General features: G+C 40.5%; 1 protein-coding gene across 10 annotated transcripts in view; it reads right to left on the minus strand.

Moving 5' to 3' along the window:
• Positions 1-25,714, minus strand: part of usp34 (ubiquitin specific peptidase 34) — a 292,582-nt gene that overhangs the window by 30,508 nt on the left and 236,360 nt on the right. For all 10 annotated transcript variants that reach the window (XM_063055969.1, XM_063055963.1, XM_063055961.1 and 7 more), the window contains 7 exons: positions 24,271-24,905; positions 22,353-22,510; positions 13,724-13,802; positions 2,984-3,110; positions 2,023-2,130; positions 414-518; positions 180-304 (listed from right to left, as the gene is read on the minus strand). In XM_063055969.1, coding sequence (XP_062912039.1) covers positions 180-304; positions 414-518; positions 2,023-2,130; positions 2,984-3,110; positions 13,724-13,802; positions 22,353-22,510; positions 24,271-24,905 — 1,337 coding nt within the window. The remainder of the gene's footprint in view (positions 1-179; positions 305-413; positions 519-2,022; positions 2,131-2,983; positions 3,111-13,723; positions 13,803-22,352; positions 22,511-24,270; positions 24,906-25,714) is intronic.

A 25,714-nucleotide genomic window follows, 5' to 3' on the forward strand; every position in this document is an offset into this window, starting at 1 on the left:
GTCATTACCTTATATGATCACCCAGCTGATGGTCAGAAATTTGAAAAGCAGGTGGTTATGAAATTGAGCAACAAAAGCTCTGCATAAAAATGACTGTTTCTCTAATTTGTCTTTAAAAAGAGTACCCATACTTGTAAGCCTTGTCCTAATTAGAACACTTCTGTGGAGTCTCAACCTACCTTGCTAGTTTCCACCATTGTGGGCAAGAGGCACATATTGAGTTCTGGACGGGGAGGGCGGATATTATTCTTTCCACCCATTAACTTTATGTTCTCACGACAAGGAAAATAGGGGCCTAAAGACACTGTAAAACAAATTTTAAAAATATATAAAGCATTATTTTCAAAGACAATTAAAGAGAAAAATAAATTATTTTTCGACTTGCTGATTAATTACTTAAAGATTGCACTTACTTGGTATATTACTATGGTGGTATGTACAATGATTGTGCTGAAGGAATGGTACCAAAGTATGAAGGAAATCATGAGGACTCAGAAGAACAAGTTCTTTTAAAACATCTAGAAAGAAATGACAATTTTGCTTAACTTGAAGGAGTAGAGCATTTTACACAAGTGTTTTTAAAAATTTCCTGGAGTTGACCATTAAGCTGATTTGACAGTGCAGAATTTTGCAGCCATAAATTGTGTCATCATACAGGGAGAATCCCTACATAAAACTATACTATAGAAAGATTGTAAAACCATAAGATATAGGAGAAGAATTAGGCCATTTGGCTGATTGAATCTGCTCTGCCATATCATCACGAATGATCCAATTTTCATCTTAGCCCCAGTCGCCTGCCTTCTCCCTATATCCCTTCATGCCCTGACCAACCAAGAATCTATCAATCTCTGCCTTAAATATACAAAACGGATTGGCCTCCACAGCTGCCTGTGGCAAAGGATTCCACAGATTCACCACTCTGGCTAAAGAAATTCCTCACCATCTCCATTCTAAAAGGATGCCCCTCCATCCTGAGACAGTACTATTTAAACAAAATAGAGTTTTTAGGTATGTACAAAATATAATTTCACAGATCCTGTGCTGTATAATTCCACAAAGCCACACATTGCAATTCTGCTGATTCTGATGGGAAGAGGAGACCAGAAAAACAACATTTTTGTTAATATTTCTGGAAATTATAAATTTATGACACAAGGGGCTTTTAACGCATGCTGAATGAAAAAGAATCAAGCTGCTCTGAATTTTTTTCACAGCTACAAATGAAATTATCTTTTGTTTCAAAATGTTTTTTTTATATCTCAAGTAATAGGTTACAACGTAATTGTGTACCCTTTTCTTAAGATCAGCATATCTCAAGTAAAAATAACTTCGGCATTCTGAATCAATCCTTAACTCTAATGATCTTATAACTGGTTGGTCATGAACATACTGCGAAAAGCTGCGGTAAATGGGGAGAGCAACTTACATAAGTTACTGAAACTCACCAGTCAATACAATGGAAATTTTAAAAAGTACATTACCACACCAAAAAAAGGGTTAATATAGCTCGAGGCTACATTCACATATAATTTCATATAATGTTTTAACACTAGTTTGGAACTTGTCCATTTTAAGATATCAAACAAAGCTACTTTTTCACTGACCTGAAGCAGGATCTCCATTATTTTAAGCTTTTTTTTCTTTCTAAGTAAGCAGTACATTCCGAAATTATGGATGAAGACCATGCTTCAAGCTTTACCCACCCACTTCCCTTATTAACCAAACATGTGCTAAATTATTACAAATGTCAGACCTAACGACATGCAGCAAAAATAGATTAAAATTGGCAAAGCTATTTCATATGCAAGATTCTTTTAATTGTCAGGGAGCAGAGTTTTTAACTGGTAAATTTGTGAATCCAAATACTACATTGCATAAGTATTTCCGAGAACTGCTCTGCCAATCAAATAACACTGAAGATTTACTTCATGTATGACACTAGTTCATCCAGATGAATCAAACATTCAAGTGGTGACTTATTTACTTGCAGCTAAAGTACAATTTAAAAGGTCTTATTACCTATACAAGCATTTCGAAGTTCTGGAGGGCTATAGGAATTCAACAACGTGAGAAGCTTGTGAGCAAATTCAATTCTTTCCTGCCACTGGATCAAGGCTTGTTTAACATCTGTAAATGCAAGGTGAAAACAATGAATCTGAAACTGAAAATACTTCCAACATAACTGCAAATAAAATTTCTCATGTGCATTTATTGAAAATAATAAGCAATTTAAGAAGGTAACATGAAACATCCCATTGTAAACAAAGTCAACCAACAAAAGTAATTTGATATAGTAAGTACATCTCAATATAATAAGTACACATGGTTACTAATTTATGTATGCTTAGGTCTGCTTTAAAAACGTAGCCTAGCAGAAAATAATATTTAATCATTGTTTCCTTTCATGCATCTGAACTGAAAATATCATAAATGTTAAAATTTAACACGACTGCAGATATATTTGTAATTTGAAAGCCTAGATGCTTCATTCTTGAACATGGTTGAAGGGTTTATTTTAAATCTGATACCCTGCAATTGTTCACAGAAGCAAAATGAATATTAAAAATACACCAACAGCCAACTGAAAATCAAGTCATCAAAAGTAAACAATAAAACCAAAGCAACACACACAATATGCTGGTGGAACGCAGCAGGCCAGGCAGCATCCATAGGAAGAAGCACAGTCGACGTTTCAGGCCGAGACCCTTTGTCTTTCAACACACATCAAAGTTACTGGTGAACGCAGCAGGCCAGGCAGCATCTCTAGGAAGAGGTACCTCTTCTACCTCTTCCTAGAGATGCTGCCTGGCCTGCTGCGTTCCACCAGCATTTTGTGTGCGTTGCTTGAATTTCCAGCATCTGCAGATTTCCTCGTGTTTGTGTTTTTAATAAAACCAAAACTCGGCATTAGCCAATCTAACGTTCATCCCACAGACATGCATTTTTAAGCCTTCCCACAACATACGAGAATTGGACAAACCTTTCCGCTGTAGATACGGTCGAGTTGATTTCAAAACAGATAGAAAAATAGAGAGAAGTTCCACTAAGTCTCCAGTTACATGGCAAGCTGTAGCCTCATGGTACATCATGTGCAAAGTATTAAAAGACTGAAAAAAATTATGATTATATTTTAAGATAATCTTCTTAACAAAGTCAACTTAATCCAATAAATAAAGATAAAATTGTACAAAAACTAGTGGTGCTTGGGTAGCTATCTGTCAGCACAATAATGAACTTCAGTTCCTTGTCACTTTTACAATTCTCAAAGTTGCAACAAGTTTGGTCTACAAAATGGGAGATTACAGAGTGATTTGGAGACAGTTCCTTGTGGACTTTACTTGCTAGTTTTAAAAAGTAAGTGGGCAGTCGGGACTTGTAGGCAGAGTGGGGATTTGCTTGGGTTATTAGTAAATTAGGAATGGCCAATAAAAAGAAGCAGGGTGTAAGAGGAGCAGTCAATGTGGAAGTGGGCCGGGTTTAGATTGGTCAGGATTTAGCACAACAGGCTTTGCCAACAACAGGTAGAGGCAAATGATGCTGAGACTTTTGGAATCATTTAGGTCATTGTAGAAGTTAAGCTTAAGAAGTTAGAGCCAAAGGTGTAATAAATGCAGGCAGGACGGTAGTTAAGGCAGTGGAATGCTCCTTCTGTAAAATGTGGGACTGCAGAGTACCTAACGGTCTCCCTGATGGAGACACCTGCAGGAAGTGCATCTAACTTTAGGTTTTGATTGACAAGGTTAAGGAACTGGAGCCGGAGCTGGGTGTACTCAGGACTATCTGGGAGGCTGAAAACCTCATAGATTAAGCCTTTACTGAGGTGGTCACACAGAGTGCAGGTTTCAGATAGTAGATGGATGACCGCCTGGGAAGTAAGCAGTTAGTGCAGGGTTCCCCTGTGGCCATTCCCCTCAGCAACAAGTACACCCGTGGGGGGGGGGGCAAATGACCAATCAGGGCACAGCAGCAGCTCCCAGGCCTGTGGCACTATTGCCAGCTCTGAGTCTCAGCAGGGAAAGGTACACAGCAATAGTGATAGGAGACTAGATAGTTAGGGGGACGGACAGGAGATACTGCGGCCATAAAGAAATGACAGAATGATGACGGCCTCCCAAATGCTAGGGTGCAGGATGTCTCAAAGTGGCTGCACAATATTCTCAAGGAGGAGGATGAGCAGCCAGAGGCCATGGTGCACACTGGTACCAATGACATAGGTAGAAAGGGTCCTAGGTCTTCTCAGCAAGTACAGGGAAATAAGACCATAAGACATTGGAGAAGAATTAGACCATTCGGCCCATCAAGGTGCTCCACCTTTTCAACCTGACTGATCCATTTCCCTCTCAACCCCATTCTCCCCGCTTCTCCCCATGACCTTTCACACCCTGACTAATCAAGAGCATATCAACTTCCGCCGTTAAATACACCCAGTCACCTGGCCTGAATTCCACCGATTCACCACCCTCTAGTTAAAGAAAATCCTCCTAATTTCTCTTCTAAATGGACGTCCCTCTATTTTGAGACTGTGCCCTCTGGTTCTAGACTTCACCATCATTATAACTAGGCCTTTCAACATTCGATAGGTTTCAATAAGATCCCTCCTCATTTTTCTAAATTCCAGCGAGTACAGCTTACAGCCTTCAATTGATGATAACCCATTCATTCCCGGAGTCATTCTCCAATATCAGCACATCCTTTCTTATATAGAGGGTGCAAAACTGCTCACAATACCCCAAGTGAGGCCTCAGCTGTACCTTATTCAGTTTCAGCATTACATCCTTGCTTTTATATTCTAGTCCTCTTGAAATAAGTGCTAACATTGCATTCGCCTTCCACACCACCAACTCAACCTGCAAAGTAACTTTTAGGGAATCCTGCACAAAGACTCCCGAATTCCTTTGCTCCTTGGATTTTTGAATTTTCTCCCTTTTTAGAAAATAGTCTATGTTTTTATTCCTTTACCAAAGTGCATGATCCATCTGCCACCTCTTTGCCCATTCTCATAATCTGTCCAAGCTCTTCTGCAACCTCTCTGCTTCCTCAACACTACCTGCCTCTCCACATATCTTTATATCATCCGCAAACTTGGCCAACAAGAGGAGGGACTGCACTGGACCTGGTGTTGAGTAATGAGCCTGGCCAGGTGCCTGACCTTTCAGTAAGTGAACAGTTAGGGAACAGTGACCACAACTCCTTAAGATAGCTATAGAAAGGGATAGTATGGACCTTGCATGAAAATATTAAATTGAAGCAGGGCAAATTATGAGAGCATTAGGCTGGAACTAGGGAGAGTTAATTGCAACAAGCTGGTTTTGGGGAAGTCCAGATTTGACTTGTGGAGGGTGTTTAAAGACCAACTGCACAGAGTACAGGACAGGCAAGTTTCAGTCAGAAGAAAGGACAATGAGGGCAAGGAAGAGAACCTTGATGTCGAAAGATGATAGAATTAGTTAATAAGAAAAAGGAAAAATTTGTAGAGCATCGGAAGCTAGAATCAAACACAGCCCTAATTTTATTTCCAACTTTTCTAGCTCTTATTTGTTGATCCGAAACAAGTTTTCAGTCTCTTGACATTTTTGTTGCCCCTTTTCTGTGTACAATATTGATTTGCTGGATGGAGTCTTGTCCAAGTACAATGACAGCAAACAAAATAATGACAGTCAAAATTTGTCCAAACTACAAATGTGTCCATATGATTCTTGGCATAAAGGAGTACAAAATCCTTAAGGAATGCAAGGTATCTTACAGAAATGGACAGTAACGGAACTCCCAAGAGAATACTCAATACAAATAATTGTAATTCAGTGATTTGAGATGCATAGAAGACAAAGGAAAATTAAACATATTGGTTTTTAATAGATGACATGCCATTCATTCTTGCTGTTCTTAATAAATCAGTTAAGTTAGTCCTGTTGAAACGTTCTTTCTGATATACCCAGAAAAAAATTCAGGAGGATACTATTTGATGCATCCTGTTTGGTATTGTGAGCTTCGACTGGGTCTATTTAAATAGGTAATTCTGAAATGAATATAGAAACATAGAAACATAGAAAATAGGTGCAGGAGTAGGCCATTCGGCCCTTCGAGCCTGCACCGCCATTTATTATGATCATGGCTGATCATCCAACTCAGAACCCAGCCTTCCCTCCATACCCCCTGACCCCTGTAGCCACAAGGGCCATATCTAACTTCCTTTTAAACATAGCTAATGAACTGGCCTCAACAGTTTGCTGTGGCAGAGAATTCCACAGATTCACCACTCTCTGTGTGAAGAAGTTTTTCCTAACCTCGGTCCTAAAAGGCTTCCCCTCTATCCTCAAACTGTGACCCCTCGTTCTAGACCTCCCCAACATCGGGAACAATCTTCCTGCATCTAGCCTGTCCAATCCCTTTAGGATCTTATACGTTTCAATCAGATCCCCCCTCAATCTTCTAAATTCCAACGAGTACAAGCCCAGTTCATCCAGTCTTTCTTCATATGAAAGACCTGCCATCCCAGGAATCAATCTGGTGAACCTTCTTTGTACTCCCTCTATGGCAAAGATGTCTTTCCTCAGATTAGGGGACCAAAACTGCACACAATACTCCAGGTGTGGTCTCACCAAGGCCTTGTACAACTGCAGTAGTACCTCCCTGCTCCTGTACTCGAATCCTCTCGCTATAAATGCCAGCATACCGTTCGCCTTTTTCACCGCCTGCTGTACCTGCATGCCCACTTTCAATGACTGGTGTATAATGACACCCAGGTCTCGTTGCACCTCCCCTTTTCCTAATCGGCCACCATTCAGATAATAATCTGTTTTCCTATTTTTGCCACCAAAGTGGATAACTTCACATTTATCCACATTAAATTGCATCTGCCATGAGTTTGCCCACTCACCCAACCTATCCAAGTCACCCTGCATCCTCTTAGCATCCTCCTCACTGCTAACACTGCCACCCAGCTTCGTGTCATCCGCAAACTTGGAGATGCTGCATTTAATTCCCTCATCCAAGTCATTAATATATATTGTAAACAACTGGGGTCCCAGCACTGAGCCTTGCGGTACCCCACTAGTCACCGCCTGCCATTCTGAAAAGGTCCCGTTTATTCCCACTCTTTGCTTCCTGTCTGCTAACCAATTCTCCACCCACACCAATACCTTACCCCCAATACCGTGTGCTTTAAGTTTGCACACTAATCTCCTATGTGGGACCTTGTCAAAAGCCTTTTGAAAATCCAAATATACCACATCCACTGGTTCTCCCCTATCCACTCTACTAGTTACATCCTCAAAAAATTCTATGAGATTCGTCAGACATGATTTTCCTTTCACAAATCCATGCTGACTTTGTCCGATCATTTCACCGCTTTCCAAATGTGCTGTTATCACATCCTTGATAACTGACTCCAGCAGTTTCCCCACCACCGACGTTAGGCTAACCGGCCTATAATTCCCCGGTTTCTCTCTCCCTCCTTTTTTAAAAAGTGGGGTTACATTAGCCACCCTCCAATCCTCAGGAACTAGTCCAGAATCTAATGAGTTTTGAAAAATTATCACTAATGCATCCACTATTTCTTGGGCCACTTCCTTAAGCACTCTGGGATGCAGACCATCTGGCCCTGGGGATTTATCTGCCTTCAATCCCTTCAATTTACCTAACACCACTTCCCTACTAACATGTATTTCGCTCAGTTCCTCCATCTCACTGGACCCTCTGTCCCTTACTATTTCTGGAAGATTATTTATGTCCTCCTTAGTGAAGACAGAACCAAAGTAATTATTCAATTGGTCTGCCATGTCCTTGCTCCCCATAATCAATTCACCTGTTTCTGTTTGCAGGGGACCTACATTTGTCTTTATCAGTCTTTTCCTTTTTACATATCTATAAAAGCTTTTACAGTCCGTTTTTATGTTCTCTGCCAGTTTTCTCTCATAATCTTTTTTCCCCTTCCTAATTAAGCCCTTTGTCCTCCTCTGCTGAACTCTGAATTTCTCCCAGTCCTCAGGTGAGCCACTTTCTCTGGCTAATTTGTATGCTACTTCTTTGGAATTGATGCTATCCCTAATTTCTCTTGTCAGCCACGGGTGCACTACCTTCCTTGATTTATTCTTTTGCCAAACTGGGATGAACAATTGTTGTAGTTCATCCATGCAACCTTTAAATGCCTGCCATTGCATATCCACCGTCAATCCTTGAAGTGTCATTTGCCAGTCTATCTTAGCTAATTCATGTCTCATACCTTCAAAGTTACCCCTCTTTAAGTTCAGAACCTTTGTTTCTGAATTAACTACGTCACTCTCCATGTTAATGAAGAATTCCACCATATTATGGTCACTCTTACCCAAGGGGCCTCTCACGACAAGATCGCTAATTAACCCTTCCTCATTGCTCAAAACCCAGTCCAGAATAGCCTGCTCTCTAGTCGGTTCCTCGACATGTTGGTTCAAAAAACCATCCCGCATACATTCCAAGAAATCCTCTTCCTCAGCACCTTTACCAATTTGGTTCACCCAGTCTACATGTAGATTGAAGTCACCCATTATAACTGCTGTTCCTTTATTGCACACATTTCTAATTTCCTGTTTAATACCATCTCCGACCTCACTACTACTGTTAGGTGGCCTGTACACAACTCCCACCAGCGTCTTCTGCCCCTTAGTGTTACGCAGCTCTACCCATATGTACAGTTCAGACTGGCAACAACATCACCTCCACAATTTCCATCAGCACAGGTGCACTTCAAGGCTGTGTGCTTACCCCCCTGCTCTACTCACTTTATATTTATGACTGGGAGGCTAAGTACAGCTCCAATGCCATATTTAACTTTGCTGATGAAATCACTGTGTTAGGCTGAATCAAAGGCAGTGATGAATCAGTGTATAGGAGGGAGACTGAAAATCTGACTGAGTGGTACCACAACTACAACCTCTTACTCAGTGTCAGCAAGACTAAGGGACTGATTAATGACTTCAGGAGAAGGAAACCGGTCCATAAGTCAGTTCTCATTGGGGAATCAGAAGTGAAAAGGGTCAGCAACTTTAAATTCATTGGTGTTTTCACTTTTGAGGATTTGTCCTGGGCTCAGCGAGTAAGTGCAATTACAAAGAAAGCACAGCTGTGCCTCTACTTCCTTAGGTGTTTGCAAAGATTCGGCATGACATCTAAAACTTCGACAAACTTCTATAGATGTGTGGTGAAGCAAATATTGACTGATTGCATTACGGCCTGGTATTTAAACACCAATGCCTTGAATGGAAAATCCTACAAAAAGTAGTGGATATAGCCCAGTCCATCACAGGTAAAGCACTCCCCAGCAATGAACACATCTACACTGAGTGCTGTCTCAGAAAAGCAGCATCCATCATCAGGGATCTCCAACCCCCAAGACATGTTCGCTTCTTGCTGCTGCCATCAAGAAGGTACAGGAGCCTTAGGACCCACTCTACCAATTTCAGGAAGAGTTACTGTCCCTCAACCATCAGGCTCTTGAACCAGTGGGTTCATTCATCCCATTACTGAACTGTTCCCACAACCTATGGATTCACTTTCAAGGACTCTTCATCTCATGGTCTCGATATTTATTGCTCATTTATTTATTATTATTTCTTTTTTTAATTTTGTATTTGCAGTTTGTTGTGTTTAGCACATAGGTTGTTTGTCTGTCCTGCTGGGCGGTCCTTCATTGATTCTATTTTGTTTCTTGGGTTTACAAAGTATGCCTGCAAGAAAACGAATCTAAGGGTTGTATATACTTTGAAAATAAATTTACTATGAACTTTGAATAAAGACTCTGTTGACACTGAAAACATTTTATATATGTCTGTAATGATAAGGGAGAGATTGGGAATCAGGGAGATTGTATTGTAATACAAATCACAGTGGAGGAGACACTTGTTTTATTCTGAAACCTGCCATATATTGAAACCTCATCCTATATCAATTCTAACTTATGTAATTTAAGTACATTTCATCGTCACTTCAGATTTACATATGTGTGGCGGCTCGCCCATGCAGCAAGCATGGCTCCAGCGGTCGCCGGCAAGCCCGCAGCCAGCGACAACCGAGAGGACTCTGAGTGCAGGGCAGACCTCGGCCCGAAAGCCGACGTCACTTCTGCCCTGCAAAGAGCGGGGGTGCTGGGAGCGGGTTACTTAAGTACGTGCCGATTCAAACAGTAAACAGTTCAACCAGACCCTGCTCGAGTCAGTGTGTTGTTTTCACTCGCCACGTATCAGCGCGACTACATATGCTTATATTTATTAGTTAAAATACAAAATTACATCGATAACATGATGGCATTTATTTTTCTCAATACATTAAGAAACACTTGTGCAAATTTCATATTTTTTCATGAACTGCAAAGTATCCATTTTGAGATTTCACAGAGATTCCCACCTGCTTTAAGAAAACCACTATCATCCCAGTACCTATTAAAAAATAAGGAAATGTGTCTTAATTGCTATCAGTCAGTGCCTCTGACATCCACCATCATTAAGTACTCCAGAGGATCATCATGTCACATATTAACTCCAGCTTCCAGCCAACCTCAGTACACTGCAATCTGGCTATCACTGAAACAGGTCTATGTAGGTTTCATCTCCCAAGCCTATAATTCCAAGCAAACTCATCTCCAAAGTACTAGACCGGACTCAACACCTCCTTCAACTTCCTGCCCAATAGAACACAATCAGTAAGAATAGGCAGTTATTCTCAACACTGATGCTCCACAAGGATACATCCTCAGTCACTACCTTATTCCCTATACATTCATGACTGTGGCCAGATTCTGCTCCAATTCTCTCTACAAGTTTACAAATGATATCACCATAGTGGGCCACATCTTAACAATGAGTCAGAATACAGGAAGGAGATAAAGAGCCTGGTGACATCGTGTCACACAACTAGCCTTCCTTCAAGGTCAGCAAAACAAAAGAGCTTGACATTGACTGAAGGAGTATGGGCAGTGCACATACCCCTGCCTCCATCGGTGGTGCTGAAGTCAAGAGATTTAAAAGCTTTAAATTCTTAGGAATGAACATCATCGATAGCTTATGCTGGTCCAAACATGTAGATAGCACAACCATGAAAGTTCATCTACATCTCCACTTCCTCAGAAACATGAAGAAAGTTGGCATGTCCCCTTTGTCCCTCACCAATTTTTATCAAAGCAGCATACTGTAAATTCCGGTGTATTAGCCGAGAATTTGGCTCTAAATTTTGGTCCTAAAATTAAGAGGTCGGCTTACACTTGGGGTCCCCAACCTTTTTTGCACTGTGGACCAATTTAATATTGACAATATTCTTGCAAACCAGCCAACGGAAGGGAGGGGGGGGGTTCAAATAGGGTTGCCAACTTTCTCGCTCCCAAATAAGGGACAAAAGTAGCAGTCAAATATGGGACACTTGTGTTTACCCCAAGAAGGACTACCGTGACCATGAAGCCTTGCGCGGGCACCTGTGTGCGCATGCGTGTACGTGCCGATTTTTTTTTTCTACAAATCGGTTTTGGCTTAATCTTCCCGATTCTGTTAAGTGAAACTACACCGTACATACATTATTTCTACTTTACATAGGCTGTGTATTTATCATATCATTCCTGCTTTTACTATATGTTAGTGTTATTTTAGGTTTTATGTGTTATTTGGTATGATTTGGTAGGTTATTTCAAGTTCAACAGTGCATGACAGGGAATGAGGAAAGGTGCAACTGACTCATATCGTTTCATATCGCCAAATCATATTGTTTCCTCGCGGCCCGGTAGCACATGCTTTGTGGCCCGGTGGTTGGGAACCACTGGCTTATTCAGAGGGTGCCAACTTTGGAAAAACGAATACACGGAAGACAGGTCGTACTTATTGGCTGTTTTTGAGTCAAATACAAAAGAAAGTACAAACGCTTATGAAATCTACATAAAAGATCTACAAAACACATTCTGTTTCTCAATTTACTTGTACACACTTGTCATCAAACGTTCAGCTTAAAACTCTCACACTCTTCATTATCTGACTCTCCGAAAATTGCATCCCATTCTTCGGCAGTCACCATATCATCATAAGGATTGCCAATTTCTGGACGTTGATGCTACACCTCTTTAACCCACTTTAAACAAACTGCTTCATCCATCCAGCCACGTTCTTGAATGTAAACAACAACACCACACGGGAATTTTTCTTTCTTCGGGAATGTTATCCTCTTAAAAATCACCATCAGTGGTAGTTTGGTCCCATCAGCCATACACGTTAACATGTTAACACGACAGTAAAATGTTGCTTCTCGTGTCCAGTTGTTTTGACAAGGACTGTTTTCTCCCCCCTTCTGAGTGACAGTGCGGCTGTTAGCAAAATCAAAGAACATTGGTGTCTCATCCACATTACCAATCAGTGAGAGCGGGTAAGGATGTGCCTTTCGATGCTTGATTACAAACGATTGGAAGGCCGTAATGTTATTCTCAAGGTCGCTCAGCAACTTCTGAGCAATCTTTGCTTTTTGTCTCAACACAAGATCACGCCTATTCATAAATCGGGTGCTCCAACTTCGCATAGATTTAATATTTTTGCTGACCTAACGGTGTTCTTCGGCCCATTTCAACGCTTGAACTCGAATCATTTCTCTGGTAACAATGTATCCAGACGATCGCTGGTGATTCACCCACTCTAAAACTTTTTCTTCCAGTTCTGGCCACTGGTATGTTTTCCCACGGTTTGCACATTTCGTCTTTGGCATTTCCCTCAGCCTTTCTCCACTTTCTTACTTGTTTCTCGTTTACACTAAACTTCATAGCAGCTGCAGAATTATTCGTTCCTTTAGCAAAATCAACAACCTTCAGCTTGAAGCCAACATCATATCGCATTTGTTTTAATCTTTTGTACATGGTGGTTGCAAGCTCAATACTGAGTACACGTACTGATCCCGCCACCCCGTGTTATGTTTTAATGAGATTACATTGGGGGCTAAATGGTTTCACGGAGATTACATTTCAGAGGATTCTTTACCATTGGGAACCTAATCCAAAACTTCGTTCCCTGATTTATTTATTAAGAATTTGCTTATAACGCTCTACAATGTGTAGGCCTATTTTCTTAGTAGGTACTGGTTCACAAAATTTCCAGGATCTGGATCCAGCAAAGCTGAGTACAGGCATGTGAGATCTTGTGATCTTTTCTCAAATCAAAAACCTCTACAAAAGGGGTAACATGAAAGGTAACATGAAAAAGTCACTTTTTCAAAGTACAAAGGTAACATGAAAAAGTCACTTTTTTAACCTTGAAAATGGGGGGGGCCTTGTACTCCGGGTAGGCTTATACACCAGAATTTACGGTAATCAAACCACCCACCCCCCCCCTCAGATATTCTCTCTTCTACCATTGGATAGAAGATATAAAAAAGCTTGAATGAAGGAATCATTAGGCTCGGGGCAACTTCTTTCCCACTGTTAAGACTATTAAACAATTCCCTAGTACAATGAGATACACTCTTGACCTCATAATTTGCCTCATTATTACTTCGCAGCTTATTGTCTTCTTGCACTGCACTTTCTCTATAAAAGTAATACTTCATTCTGCACTCTATCGATGTTTTACCTTGTTCTACCCCAACAAAATCTTGTAATTGATCTGTATAAACTGCATGTAAGACATGATTTTCACTGTATCTCAGTACATGTGGCAGTAATAAACCAATTTAACAAATGCTGAGCATGAAAGTACACAATGAATAAAAGTTAACCAATTTAATGTACCTCTGTCATCAGAATCAGACCCCGATTGAAAACAACTAACAATCTATCTTCATCTGTCTCCAAGAGAATTCTGAAGGCACTGTAATAACAAAATGGTGAAATAAGGCATATTAACAAAATGAGGTACTTTGATGGAATAACACAATCCACTAATGATTAATGCCAATTATATACATTTTCATCATCTCTGATTGCTTGTTTTTGACAGCATTCCTATTTGTTGCAATTACCAGAAAAATCTAACAAATATAGGTATAATAATCACTGTCCTATTTCCCTCACAATTACATACATCTTTCAACCTATAATTCATCAAAACTAATCATTTAAAATGGCACAAATTTTAAATATATTACAAAGAACATGGATTGATTAATGGCTTTTTAATTCATTAAGATATTATTTTAAGTTGTTAATGAAAATATAACCAATGCATTATATATGGGTTTGGAACTTCTACTGCATGGTACAAATTTATTACACACTGCTGAATCCAGTCTTTAAGATCTCCACAGCAATGCACTTCCAGAAGTTAGAACTAGGTTCCCCTAGCTTAGGAGGCACATACTTTAGAGGCCGTAGATAAGTATTCATGTTAAAATGGGACCAATGTTTGTTCTCAATTACTGATGCTAAAATGTATTGTTCAGTTCAGGCCCCTAAATTATAGAGTCTAAATCACCCTACAGAATCAGTTACAGGGTTCCTTCACCTTGACTGCTACCAAGGAGTCTGACATGTTCTTCCAGCTGGATGACTTTAAGTTTTGTTAATTATCACTTTGTTATCTCCAGCACCGTTATTCTCTGGCCCCCATGATTGTTACTTTGAGTCCACCTTCTCCCTTGCCTGGCACTCTATGCTAACCTACCACATCCCCTCTCCCAATTATGAAATAGTGCTATCTGAAGATCTTGGTGCATGTCGACACACCCACTAGCCACACAAACCCTAACACTATTTTCGACTATACTTCTCCCCCCTTTTTTAACTTGTACTAACATTATGTTTATTTTAACCTATTTGCCATGTAAATTATGTATAACTTATGCCAACACTGGTCTATGTAACTTACATTTGTAATATACCACTCTGCTGTTTCAAAAAGTGAGGGCAGTACATCTAAGATGTCCAGGAAAAACATTAGCATGGATGTGAAACTGCGAGCCATACAGCGTTTGGAAGCTGGTGAGCATCAGGTTGATGTTGGCATCTCTTTGAAATTGGCTATATCGACAATCAAAACAATTATGAAAAATGCAGACAAGATAAAATCTTCTGCAACGATTACCTCAAAGTTATCATCAACAAAGGTGAATCGTTCAAGGGGGCATTTGCTTTAAAAAAAAAATGGGATAGTAGACTAAATATATGGGTGGATGACCAAACACAATGAAACATGCCTCTAAGCCAACTGATAATAATGGAAAAAGCAACAAGCATCTTCAATCATATTCAAGAAGAAGGAGAAGGTATGTTGGTAACATTCACAGCCAGAAGAGATTGGTTTGATTGATTTAAACAGTGCAGTAACCGCCAAAGCACATAGGTATCTCTGGTGAAGCGGCTAGTGGAGATCGCAAGGCAGCTCAGGAAGTTCCTGCAACACTGAAGCCCATAATCAAAAAGAATGATCATCCTCCCAAGCTCGTCTTCAACGTGGATGAAACAGGCCTATTTTGGAAAAGAATGCCTTCTCATACTTTCAGCTCCCAAGAAGAGAAACATGGATCTGGGTTCAAGGCTGCAAAGAACCGGTTAACTCTCTTGCTAGGAGGCAATATTTCAGGTGACTTTAAGTTAAAGGACAAACAAGAGAAAAACTGCAGACACTGTAAATTCAAGCAACACACACAAAATACTGGAGGAACTCAGCAGGCCGGCAGCATCTATGGAAAAGAATATAGACGACGTTTCAGGCACAGACCCTTCAGCAGGACTGGAGAAAAAAAAAGATGAGGGGTAGAGTTAAAAGGCAGAGGGAGGAGAGGGAGAAACACAAGGTGATAGGTGAAACTGGGAGGGGGAAGTATGAAGTAAAGTACTCAGGTTGGAGGAACAATATCTTATATTCTGTCTGGCTAGCCTCAAACTTGATGGCATGAAAATCGATTTCTCAAACTTCCAGTAATGACCCCCTTCCCCCCTCTTCTTCACCATTTCCCATCCCCATTTCCCTCTCTCACCTCATCTTCTTGCTTGCCCATCGCCTCCCAAAAGGCTCCTCCCCCTTCATTTTCTTCCATGGCCTTCTGTCCTCTCCTGTCAGACTCCCCCTTCTCCAGCCCGAAATCTCTTTCACCAATCAACTTCCCAGCTCTTTACTTCACCCCTCCCTCTCCCAATTTTACCTACCTTGTGCTTCTCCCTCCCCTCCCCCCACCTTTTAACTCTACCCCTCATCTTTATCTCCCCAGTCCTGCTGAAGGGTCTCAAGCAAAAACATCAAATGTACTCCTTTCCATAGATGCTGCCTGGCCTGCTGAGTTCCTTCAAGCATTTTGTGCACGTTGGTTCAAGTTCAAGCCGATGATTGTGTATCACTCTGAAACACCACAAGCAACAAAAAGCATTTTAAAGTCAAGTTTACCAGTGATTTGGAAATCAAATAAGAAAGCCTGCATGATGTTTGATGTTTTCCAAAGCTGGTTTGTTTCACATTTTTGTCCATAAAAGAAGCAGTATTATGAGGAAGATGACCTTGAACCTAAAGCATTGTTGGTGTTTGATAATGCCGCAGGCCACCCTGAGAATCTTGACACGCTTCAGAGCTGCATTCCTGTAGAAGTGGTTTACCTTCCACCCAACACGACATTATTACTCCAACCAGTGGATTAAGGAGTAATATCAAATTTTAAAGCCTACTACCTTCGTTGCACATTCAAGAAACTTGTAGAGAAAACAAAAGGACAAGACAAACAATCCATCAGGCAATTTTGGAAAAACTACAACATCACGAAAGCTGTAGACAATATCAGAGCAGACTGGGATAAAGTAACTTCAAACTGCATGAATGGAGCAAGGAAGAAGCCATGGCCAGAAGCATGCAACGACATCCAAGGCTTTTAGGCAGAATCAGTCATCTGAAGTATCACTGAACTGGCCAATGAAGCAAGATTAGAGGATGTTAATGATGGTGATGTTGAAGAGATACTGCACTCTCATGAGGAGAGCCTTAGTAACGAAGAGCTTCAAGAATTGGAAGAGTAACGTACCCTGGGTAAATCTGAGGACACAGATGGAAAAGAGGAAACACCAGCCAGAAACCTCACCACAAAATTTCTCAGCATTAGCACTACCACGATCACACAAATCATGGACCAATTCGTCAATAAATACTGGCAGTGAAGCAATAATGCAAAGAGAAGTGTTCTCAACATGATTTCCTGCAACTGAGAACTGCTTCCTGAGAGAAAACTTAATAAAAGGGAGTCAAATCTCGACGCCTAATTGAAGAAGCCAAAGTTAAAGGAGGACCCACAGCCCGGTCCTCCTCTAAGATGTAAAGATGTTACCACCACCCACTTCCCTCCGCTGCCTGCTGCGATGTGTTGCTGCTCCACTGATGTACAGGTTAGGCCTGTTTGCGCATTTGTAACTCCACGAATTACTGTGTGTACATAAAACAATACATCATATATCTCAGGTTTGATTTTTTTTTAAATCAGGCATTCATGTCCATTTGCGAAATGTTATAATGACCCCAACATAGTGCTGATTTACATAGCGCTCCACCGCTGACGAATGTATCCTCAACCTTAAGTGGAATCTGAGTGTATCATGATACATTTCTAAAAACCATTAATGCAGAAATTTGCCCATTCACCAACCAATTTGGAGGGTAATATTTATTGGAATTTATTGCAAGAGAGATGGAGTACAAAACAGTGAAAAGAAAATTTATGTTTGATCGTACCAAGTTTATCCTGGGGGAAGCAACAGTGCCTGTGCCTCTGGCACAGAGTCTGGCCCTGTGGCTCAGAAGGGTAGGGAAAAGAAGAAGATGGCAGCAGTAATAGGGGACTCTGTAGTTAAGGGGTCAGACAGGCGATTCTGTGGATGCAGGAAAGAGACACGGATGGTAGTTTGCCTCCCAGGTGCCAGGGTCTGGGATGTTTCTGATCGCGTCCACGATATCCTGAAGTGAGAAGGAGAACAGGCAGAGGTTGTGGTACATATTGGTACTAATGACATAGGTTGGAAAAGGGAGGAGGTCCTCAAAACAGACAACAGGGAGTTAGGAAGGAAGTTGAGAAGCAGGACCTCAAAGGTACTAATCTCGGGATTACTGCCTGTGCCTCGTGACAGTGAGTACAAGATGGAGGATAAATGCATGGTTGAGGGATTGGAGCGGGGGCAGGGATTCAGATTCCTGGATCACTGGGATCACTTTTGGGGCTGGCATGACCTGTACAAAAAGGATGGGTTGCACTTGAATCCAAGGGGAACTGATATCCTGTCAGGGAGGTTTGCTAAGGCTGCTGGGGAGAGTTTAAACTAGAATTGCTGGGGGGTGGGAAGAGACAAAGGAAGGGGCAGTTGGCTCACAAATAGGGAAAGCTTGTAGACAGTGTGAGAGGGAGGATAAGCAGGTGATAGAGAAGGGATGCGCTCCGACCGATGGTTTGAGATGTGTCTATTTTAATGTAAGCGTGGATCAGTACCTGGAGCTATGATGTTGTGGCCATTACAGAGACTTGGATGGCTCAGGGTAACGAATGGTTACTTCGAGTGCAAGGCTTTAGATGTTTCAGAAAGGACAGGGAGGGAGGCAAACGAGGTGGGGGCATGGTACTGCTAATCAGAGATAGTGTCATGGCTGCAGAAAAGGGGAAGTCACCGAGGGATTGTCTACTGAATCTCTGTGGGTGGAAGTTAGGAACAGACAGGGGTGTTTTAACTCTACGGGGTGTTTTTTTATATATAGACCACCCAATAGTAATAGGGACATCGAGGAGCAGACAGGGAGACAGATTCTGGAAAGGTGTAATAATATCAGGGTTATCATGGTGGGAGATTTTAATTTCCCAAATATTGATTGGCATCTCCCTAAAGCAAAGGGTTTAGATGGGGTGGAGTCTGTTAGGTGTGTTCAGGAAGGCTTCTTGACACAATATGTAAATAAGCCTACAAGAGGAGAGACTGTACTTGATTTGGTATTGGGAAATGAACTTGGTCAGGTGTCAGGTCTCTCAGTGGGAGAGCATTTTGGACATAGTGATCACAGTTCTATCTCCTTTTCCATAGCATTGGAGAGGGACAGGAACAGACAAGTTAGGAAAGCATCTAATTGGAGTAAGGGGAAATATGAGGCTATCAGGCAGGAATTTGGAAGCACAATTTGGGAAATGTATGGCAGAAATGTGGCAAATGTTCAGGGGATATTTGCATGGCGTTCTGCATAGGTACATTCCAATGAGACAGGGAAAGGATGGGAGGATACAGGAACCGTGGTGTACAAAGGCTGTTGTAAATCTAGTCAAGAAAAGCTTACGAAAGGTTCAAAAAACTAGGTAATGATAGAGATCTAGAAGATTATAAAGGCTCACAGGAAAGAGCTTAAGAATGAAATTAGGAGAGCCAGAAGGTGCTATGAGAGGGCCTTGGCGGGCAGGATTAAGGAAAACCCCAAGGCATTCTACAAGTATATGAAGAGCAAGAGGATAAGATGGTGAGAGAATAGGACCAATCAAGTGTGACAGTGGAAAAGTGTGCATGGAACCGGAGGAAGTAGCAGAGGTACTTAATGAATACTTTGCTTCAGTATTCACTACAGAAAAGGATCTTGGCAATTGTAGGGATAACCTACAGTGGACTGAAAAGCTTGAGCATATAGACATTAAGAAAGAGGATGTGCTAGAGCTTTTGGAAAGCATCAAGTTGGATAAGTCACCGAGACCAGATGAGATATACCCCAGGCTACTGTGGGAGGTGAGGGAGGAGATTGCTCAGCCTCTGGCGATGATCTTTGCATCATCAATGGAGTCAGGAGAGGTTCCAGAGGATTGGAGGGTTCCAGATATTGTTCCCTTATTCAAGAAAGGGAGTAGAGACAGCCCAGGAAATTATAGACCAGCGAGTCTTACTTCAGTAGTTGGTAAGGAATGGAGAAGATCCTGAGAGGCAGGATTTATGAACATTTGGAGAGGCATGATATGATTAGAAATAGAATGGCTTTGTCAAAGGCAGGTCGTGCCTTACGAGCCTGATTGAATTTTTTGAAGATGTGATTAAACACACTGATGAAGGTAGAGCAATAGATGTAGTGTATATGGATTTCAGCAAGACATTTGATAAGGTACCCCATGCAAGGCTTATTGAGAAAGTAAGGAGGCATGGGATCCAAAGGGACCTTGCTTTGTGGATCCATAATTGGCTTGCCCACGGAAGGCAAAGAGTGGTCGTAGACAGGTCATATTCTGTATGGAGGTCAGTGACTGGTGGCATGACTCAGGGATCCGTTCTGGGACCCCTTCTCTTCGTGATTTTTATAAGTGACCTGGATGGATGGATGGGTTAGTAAATTTGCTGATGACACAAAGGTTGGGGGTGTTGTGGATAGTGTGGAGGGCTGCCAGAGGGTACAATGGGACATCGATAGGATGCAAAACTGGGCTGAGAAGTGGCAGATGGAGTTCAACCCAGATGAGTGCGAGGTGGTTCATTTTGGTAGGTCAAATATGATGGCAGAATAGAGTATTAATGGTAAGACTCTTGGCAGTGTGGAGGATCAAAGGGATCTTGGGGTCCGAGCCCACAGGACACTCAAAGCTGCTACGCGTTTGACTCTATGGTTCAGAAGGCATACAGTGCATTGGCCTTCATCAATTGTGGTATTGAGCTTAGAAGCTGAGAGGTAATATTGCAGCTATTTTGGACCCTAGTCAGACCCCACTTGGAGTACTGTGCTCAGTTCTGGTCACCTCACGGCAGGAAGGATGTGGAAGCCATAGAAAGGGTGCAGAGGAGATTTACAAGGATGTTGCCTGGATTGGGGAACCTGCCTTATGAGAATAGGTTGAGTGAACTTGGCCTTTTCTCCTTGGAGCGACGGAGGATGAGAGGTGACTTGATAGAGGTGTATAAGATGATAAGAAGCATGGATTGTGTGGATAGTCAGAGGCTTTTTCCCAGGGCTGAAATGGCTAACAGTAGAGGGCACAGTTTTAAGGTGCTTGGAAGTATGTACAGAGGAGATGTCAGGGGTAAATTTTTTATGCAGAGAGCGATGAGTATGGAATGGGCTGCCGGCGATGGTGGTGGAGGCAGACACGATAGGGTCTTTCAAGAGACTCCTGGACAGGTGCATGAAGCTTAGAAAAATAGAGGGTTATGGGTAACCCGAGGTAATTTCTAAAATAAGTACGTGTTCAGCACAGCATTGTGGACCAAAGGGCCTGTATTATGCTGCAGGTTTTCTATGTTTCATCCCAAGAACTCGGATTAAGAAAGTGAAGGTGCATGAACAATAGGTGAACTTCTTGGGCTTTCTAAGATCAGGGGAAGGCATTTCCATTCTGTACCTGTAATTTTAGTTTAGGCTCTTCTTGTTTCTAAATCCACTCACTATAACAAAGGATAGTAATGGAATTTTAGATTCACATTTGGTTACCTCATTTTGCAACTCCCTGGATTACAGGTTCTAAAGATTTTGAATGCCTAACTGATGTACAAATCATATTGTTGAGCAAGGATTTAGGAGGTTGGGGGCTTAAATACAAGAATGATCCCAAGAATGAAAGGTTTACCAAATAGGCCTGTGTTCAATAGTGTTAAAAAGATAACGGGGGAATCTCACTGGAACCTACTGAATACTCAAAGGCTTTGATAGAGTGGACGTACAGAGGATGTTTGCTATTGCAGTAGAGTCAAGGATCCGAGGGCACAGATTCAGAATAAAGGGACGTCCCTTCAAAACTGGTGAGAAGAGGAATTTCTTCAGCCAAAAGGTGAAGAATGTGTTGAATTCATTCCCAAAGTAGTCTGTGGAGACCAAGTCATTGGGTGTATATATGGCAGTGCCTAATTAGTAATGAGGCTGAAAAAAAAATTAGCTATGATTGAATAGCAGAGCAGATTCAATGGGCTGAATGGCCTAATTTGCTGTATCTTATGATTGGCTTTTGCTGTGGGCATCTTCTGTCATGTGGGAATTTGGTTCACAACAATATTATTGTACCTTACAGAGAAATCTGAATAAATGGTCTGGTTTACCTACATATTCTCCTTGCTCGGCTTATGCTGTTATTTAATTACATTGCTGAACTGCTACATTTCCGATTTGCAAACCGTTCAGGTTATGAGCAGTTCTCAGGAATGGAATACCATCGTAACTTGGGGAGGACATATATAGAGGCAGCATAGATTTTAATTGCCAACAACTGGAAAAATACACTCATAAAATTAACCAAATACATAATAGGCTGGATCTACAAGATAATGTGCTTGCCTTTCAGAATACACAAAAGAAATAAATTTCATTAGGTTATGGTCAAACTTTCAATTTTACTTTCAGTCTGATTCCCAGAGATATAATCAATCATTTCTCATTTAATGAGATATTTTTCAAATCTAAACCCATTATATGGAGTGCATTTAAATAATTATTAATATTACTTGCTTTCATTACCTAATAAGTGTAGTCCAGCATGAGCGCCCATCCAGACATCGCAAATAGCAGCTAATGGTGGTTTTTTTGAATTGTTTAATGTCTTCCAGTTCCTCTTCTCTCATATCTGGTCTCTGAGCTACAAATAGCTGCATAAGATTGAATAGTTCTTCTACAGCCTGTGTAATAAATAAAGAATAATTTAGTACAGGAATGGGGCAATTTCAACAATAAAAATTATTTATAATTCAGCTCAACAAATTTGCTTTACACTGCATTGGCTGTGATCAGTGAGTTATATGAAATGACTAATTCCTATTAAAATATTTTTGTGGTTTTTACTACAGTAAGGGACAAGACTAAGATATACTAATTACTTACTGAGCTTTCATGTTTATCATTCTTTACTGCTAACTTTATGCTGCTGTCCAACTAAATCCCTTATATTAATAACCTATTTTTTTTAAAGTAAACTTGGTACACTTCAGAAAACGTTATTGAGAATGGTAAAGCATATCTGTGAACAACTGCTTCCGATTAATCTGTGAGTCAATAACCTTAAAAAAAAACACAAAAAGAAATTAATTCCAGCAAAAGGCATGCCAGCAATCGAGCAGTTATGCATTTTCCAAATTGCATAAACCTATTCAATAATGTCTAATGAAAGTCGTATGGCGTGAAATTTGGTATGTTCATATCTGCATGCTAAAATCATGAATTAAAAAGCTAACTTTTCTCAGGATAACTACAGCTGGTTAACTGGCATGCTTAAAAGTAAAGGAACCAAAACTATCATCTCAGAATCACTATCTGTAGTTACTGACTTACCAGAGGGTATCAACGAGATTCACAAAAAAATGGAGGGCAACTTTATACATAACAGTATAAATGTATATGTGTATACACATACTCAGGAGAAATTGCTTTAAAACATTTTAACTAATTGTAAAAGGTATTAGAAATAAAAGATTTGAACTTTACCCATGAGGAACATAGAATCTTACTTATAAATTAAAAAATATCTATTTAGATTTTAATAATCAGTTAAAAACATTTTGTTGGAGGGCCTATCACTGCGAAACAAGGATTAAGGTAGTTTAAGAGACATCGTGTTTCAATGGTTGGAAGAGACAGAACAAAGATTGGTAGAGTATACAATTGAAGCAAGCTAAGTTTCATATTTCGCCATGAGAAAAAAGGAGTATGCATACTTCAGCATATTGTTTTGTTTTGCCTTTTGCTAGCTTTGGCCTATCTGTTGCCAAAATCCTAATCCACCACTAGTCTTGACTGTTCCCATAAATCAGATTCAGTTTCCTGCTTTCCACAGTTTAAAAACTGCTAAAGCTTGCTGTCAACATCTTAACCTAAATCGAATCTACTCATCACCTGAGCTAATGACAATTTAACTTTCAGCCAACTAGGCTCCATGCAAAGGTTTCTCCCAATGCAGAATTCGCTGCCTCTTTTTAAGCTTCCAGAACTGGACCAAACATTTGCTGATTCATTCTTCATTTAAGTCTACATTAGGTTTTACCCAAATAGCACTTCTCTCAAGGACAGTGCAATAATTTTCTCCATAAGCATTACATTAATATAAGTTCGGGAAGCAAAGCAACTTTTACTCTCTAGTTAACTTTATTATAACTGATTAACAAAAAAAACGTTGAAAATGGATGCCAGAAATGAGAAGTTCTGTTTCATTCAACAACAATGAAAACCCTGCCTCGAGAGTACAATGATCTAAACAATGGCAATTATGACCAACATCAAAACTAAAGGTCACATCAATAGCCAAGGTACAAGATTTGATGTTCGGCAGTTTGTTCTAGATGCCATCCCAGCAGATTAGGTTATGCAATATTTAGAAATGTGCTAAAGTTAACATGCAGTAAAGTTCAATCTGGCTAAAAACCATTAAATAAATAGCTATACTTACCCCTGGATATTGGCTTGCATGAGGTGTAAGATTTTTGAATGCCCACTGAATATTCTGATGAGAAGCTAACTGCCGTGTGAAAGCAGGGGATTGTTCACAGCACAGGCGCAAAATCCCATAATATGCAGGAAGCATCCCACGGTTAAACAGAACAACGTCTTGGTCATCGTGATCAGCCAAAATGTAATTAAAAGCAATGTTTTTTGTCACAACGGGATTCTGTACAATGAAGCGCACATTTTCTGGGCAGTCTACACACACATTATACCAGAAAATGAGCAAAGCCTGCTTATTGTGGTTTGTTGCAATAGCAGGTTCAGACAACTTAGGCTGGAAGAGATTCCACAGGTCCATAAAATAACTAGAGAACATCAACTTCTCAGTCTTTGAGACCAAACAATAGGTCATGAAGCTGAAATAAGGTACTAATTTTGTGGTGCCATGAACAGCAGCATCAACATATAGCTTGGCTCTTGAAAGCAGTCCCAAGAGAACATTGTACACCTGATGAAGAACAACAGTTGTGTCTGGACTAAGAGGCAAATCACGTGTAGGATTGTGCAAGGAACGTGTAGATCGGAACATTTGACGGAACGAATTACTTGGAATGAGTGAAACCAAGAGGTAAGCTGCAGCTGTAGGAATAAATAAAATTAAAATCAATGCAAAAGATCACTATATCCGATCATTTATCATTCCAGAGCTCCTGATTCAAAGCCCAGTATTCTGAACACAGGTTACATACACGCAATGTAAGTAACGCCTGAACATACAGATAAGCATCTGGGAGAATAGTAGCATTGCTTTGCTGGCTGCTGTGGGGCTATAGGCATCTTCTGCTACATGGGAACATGGTCTGGCAGGCAAAATGGAATGGAACTCTGCCAGTAAGTGAGGAGGACCTGTACAAAATTCAGAATGAACACAGTGCAAACAATATTTTATGGTATTTTTTTCAGCAAAGTACAAGGGAGTTTAAAGATGCATAGGATAAGATAAACATTCATTTACTTTAATGACTTTAGCAATATGGACTTGCAGCTATTTTATTCGCTTGTAGATAAAAGATCATGATCATAAGTCTTAAAAATTTTATGGCCAACATATTCATAAAAGTAAAAACAGAAAATGTGGAAGGAACTAACACAACAGGCAGCATTAGCATTAATCAAAAGATCAATGACCTGACATGTTAAAAATATTCAACGCTCTACAAATTCTCATTGACTTACTGAGTTTTCCAGCATTTTTCTACTTTACCTCAGATATGCAGGTTTTGTGTTTCGGTTTGAGCTCAATGTATATATTTAATTAGAACTGTCACTTAATCCAGTAATACTAAAATCAAGTCACTCAAAAATAAATAATTTCCAATTGAACAAGAATTAGAATAAATAAGTTGATTCTGAGATGATTCTGTCTCATTTGGTAGGGACAATTAGAT

Source organism: Mobula hypostoma, chromosome 8 (genome assembly GCF_963921235.1).
Source record: "Mobula hypostoma chromosome 8, sMobHyp1.1, whole genome shotgun sequence".
Lineage (NCBI taxonomy): Eukaryota > Metazoa > Chordata > Chondrichthyes > Myliobatiformes > Myliobatidae > Mobula > Mobula hypostoma.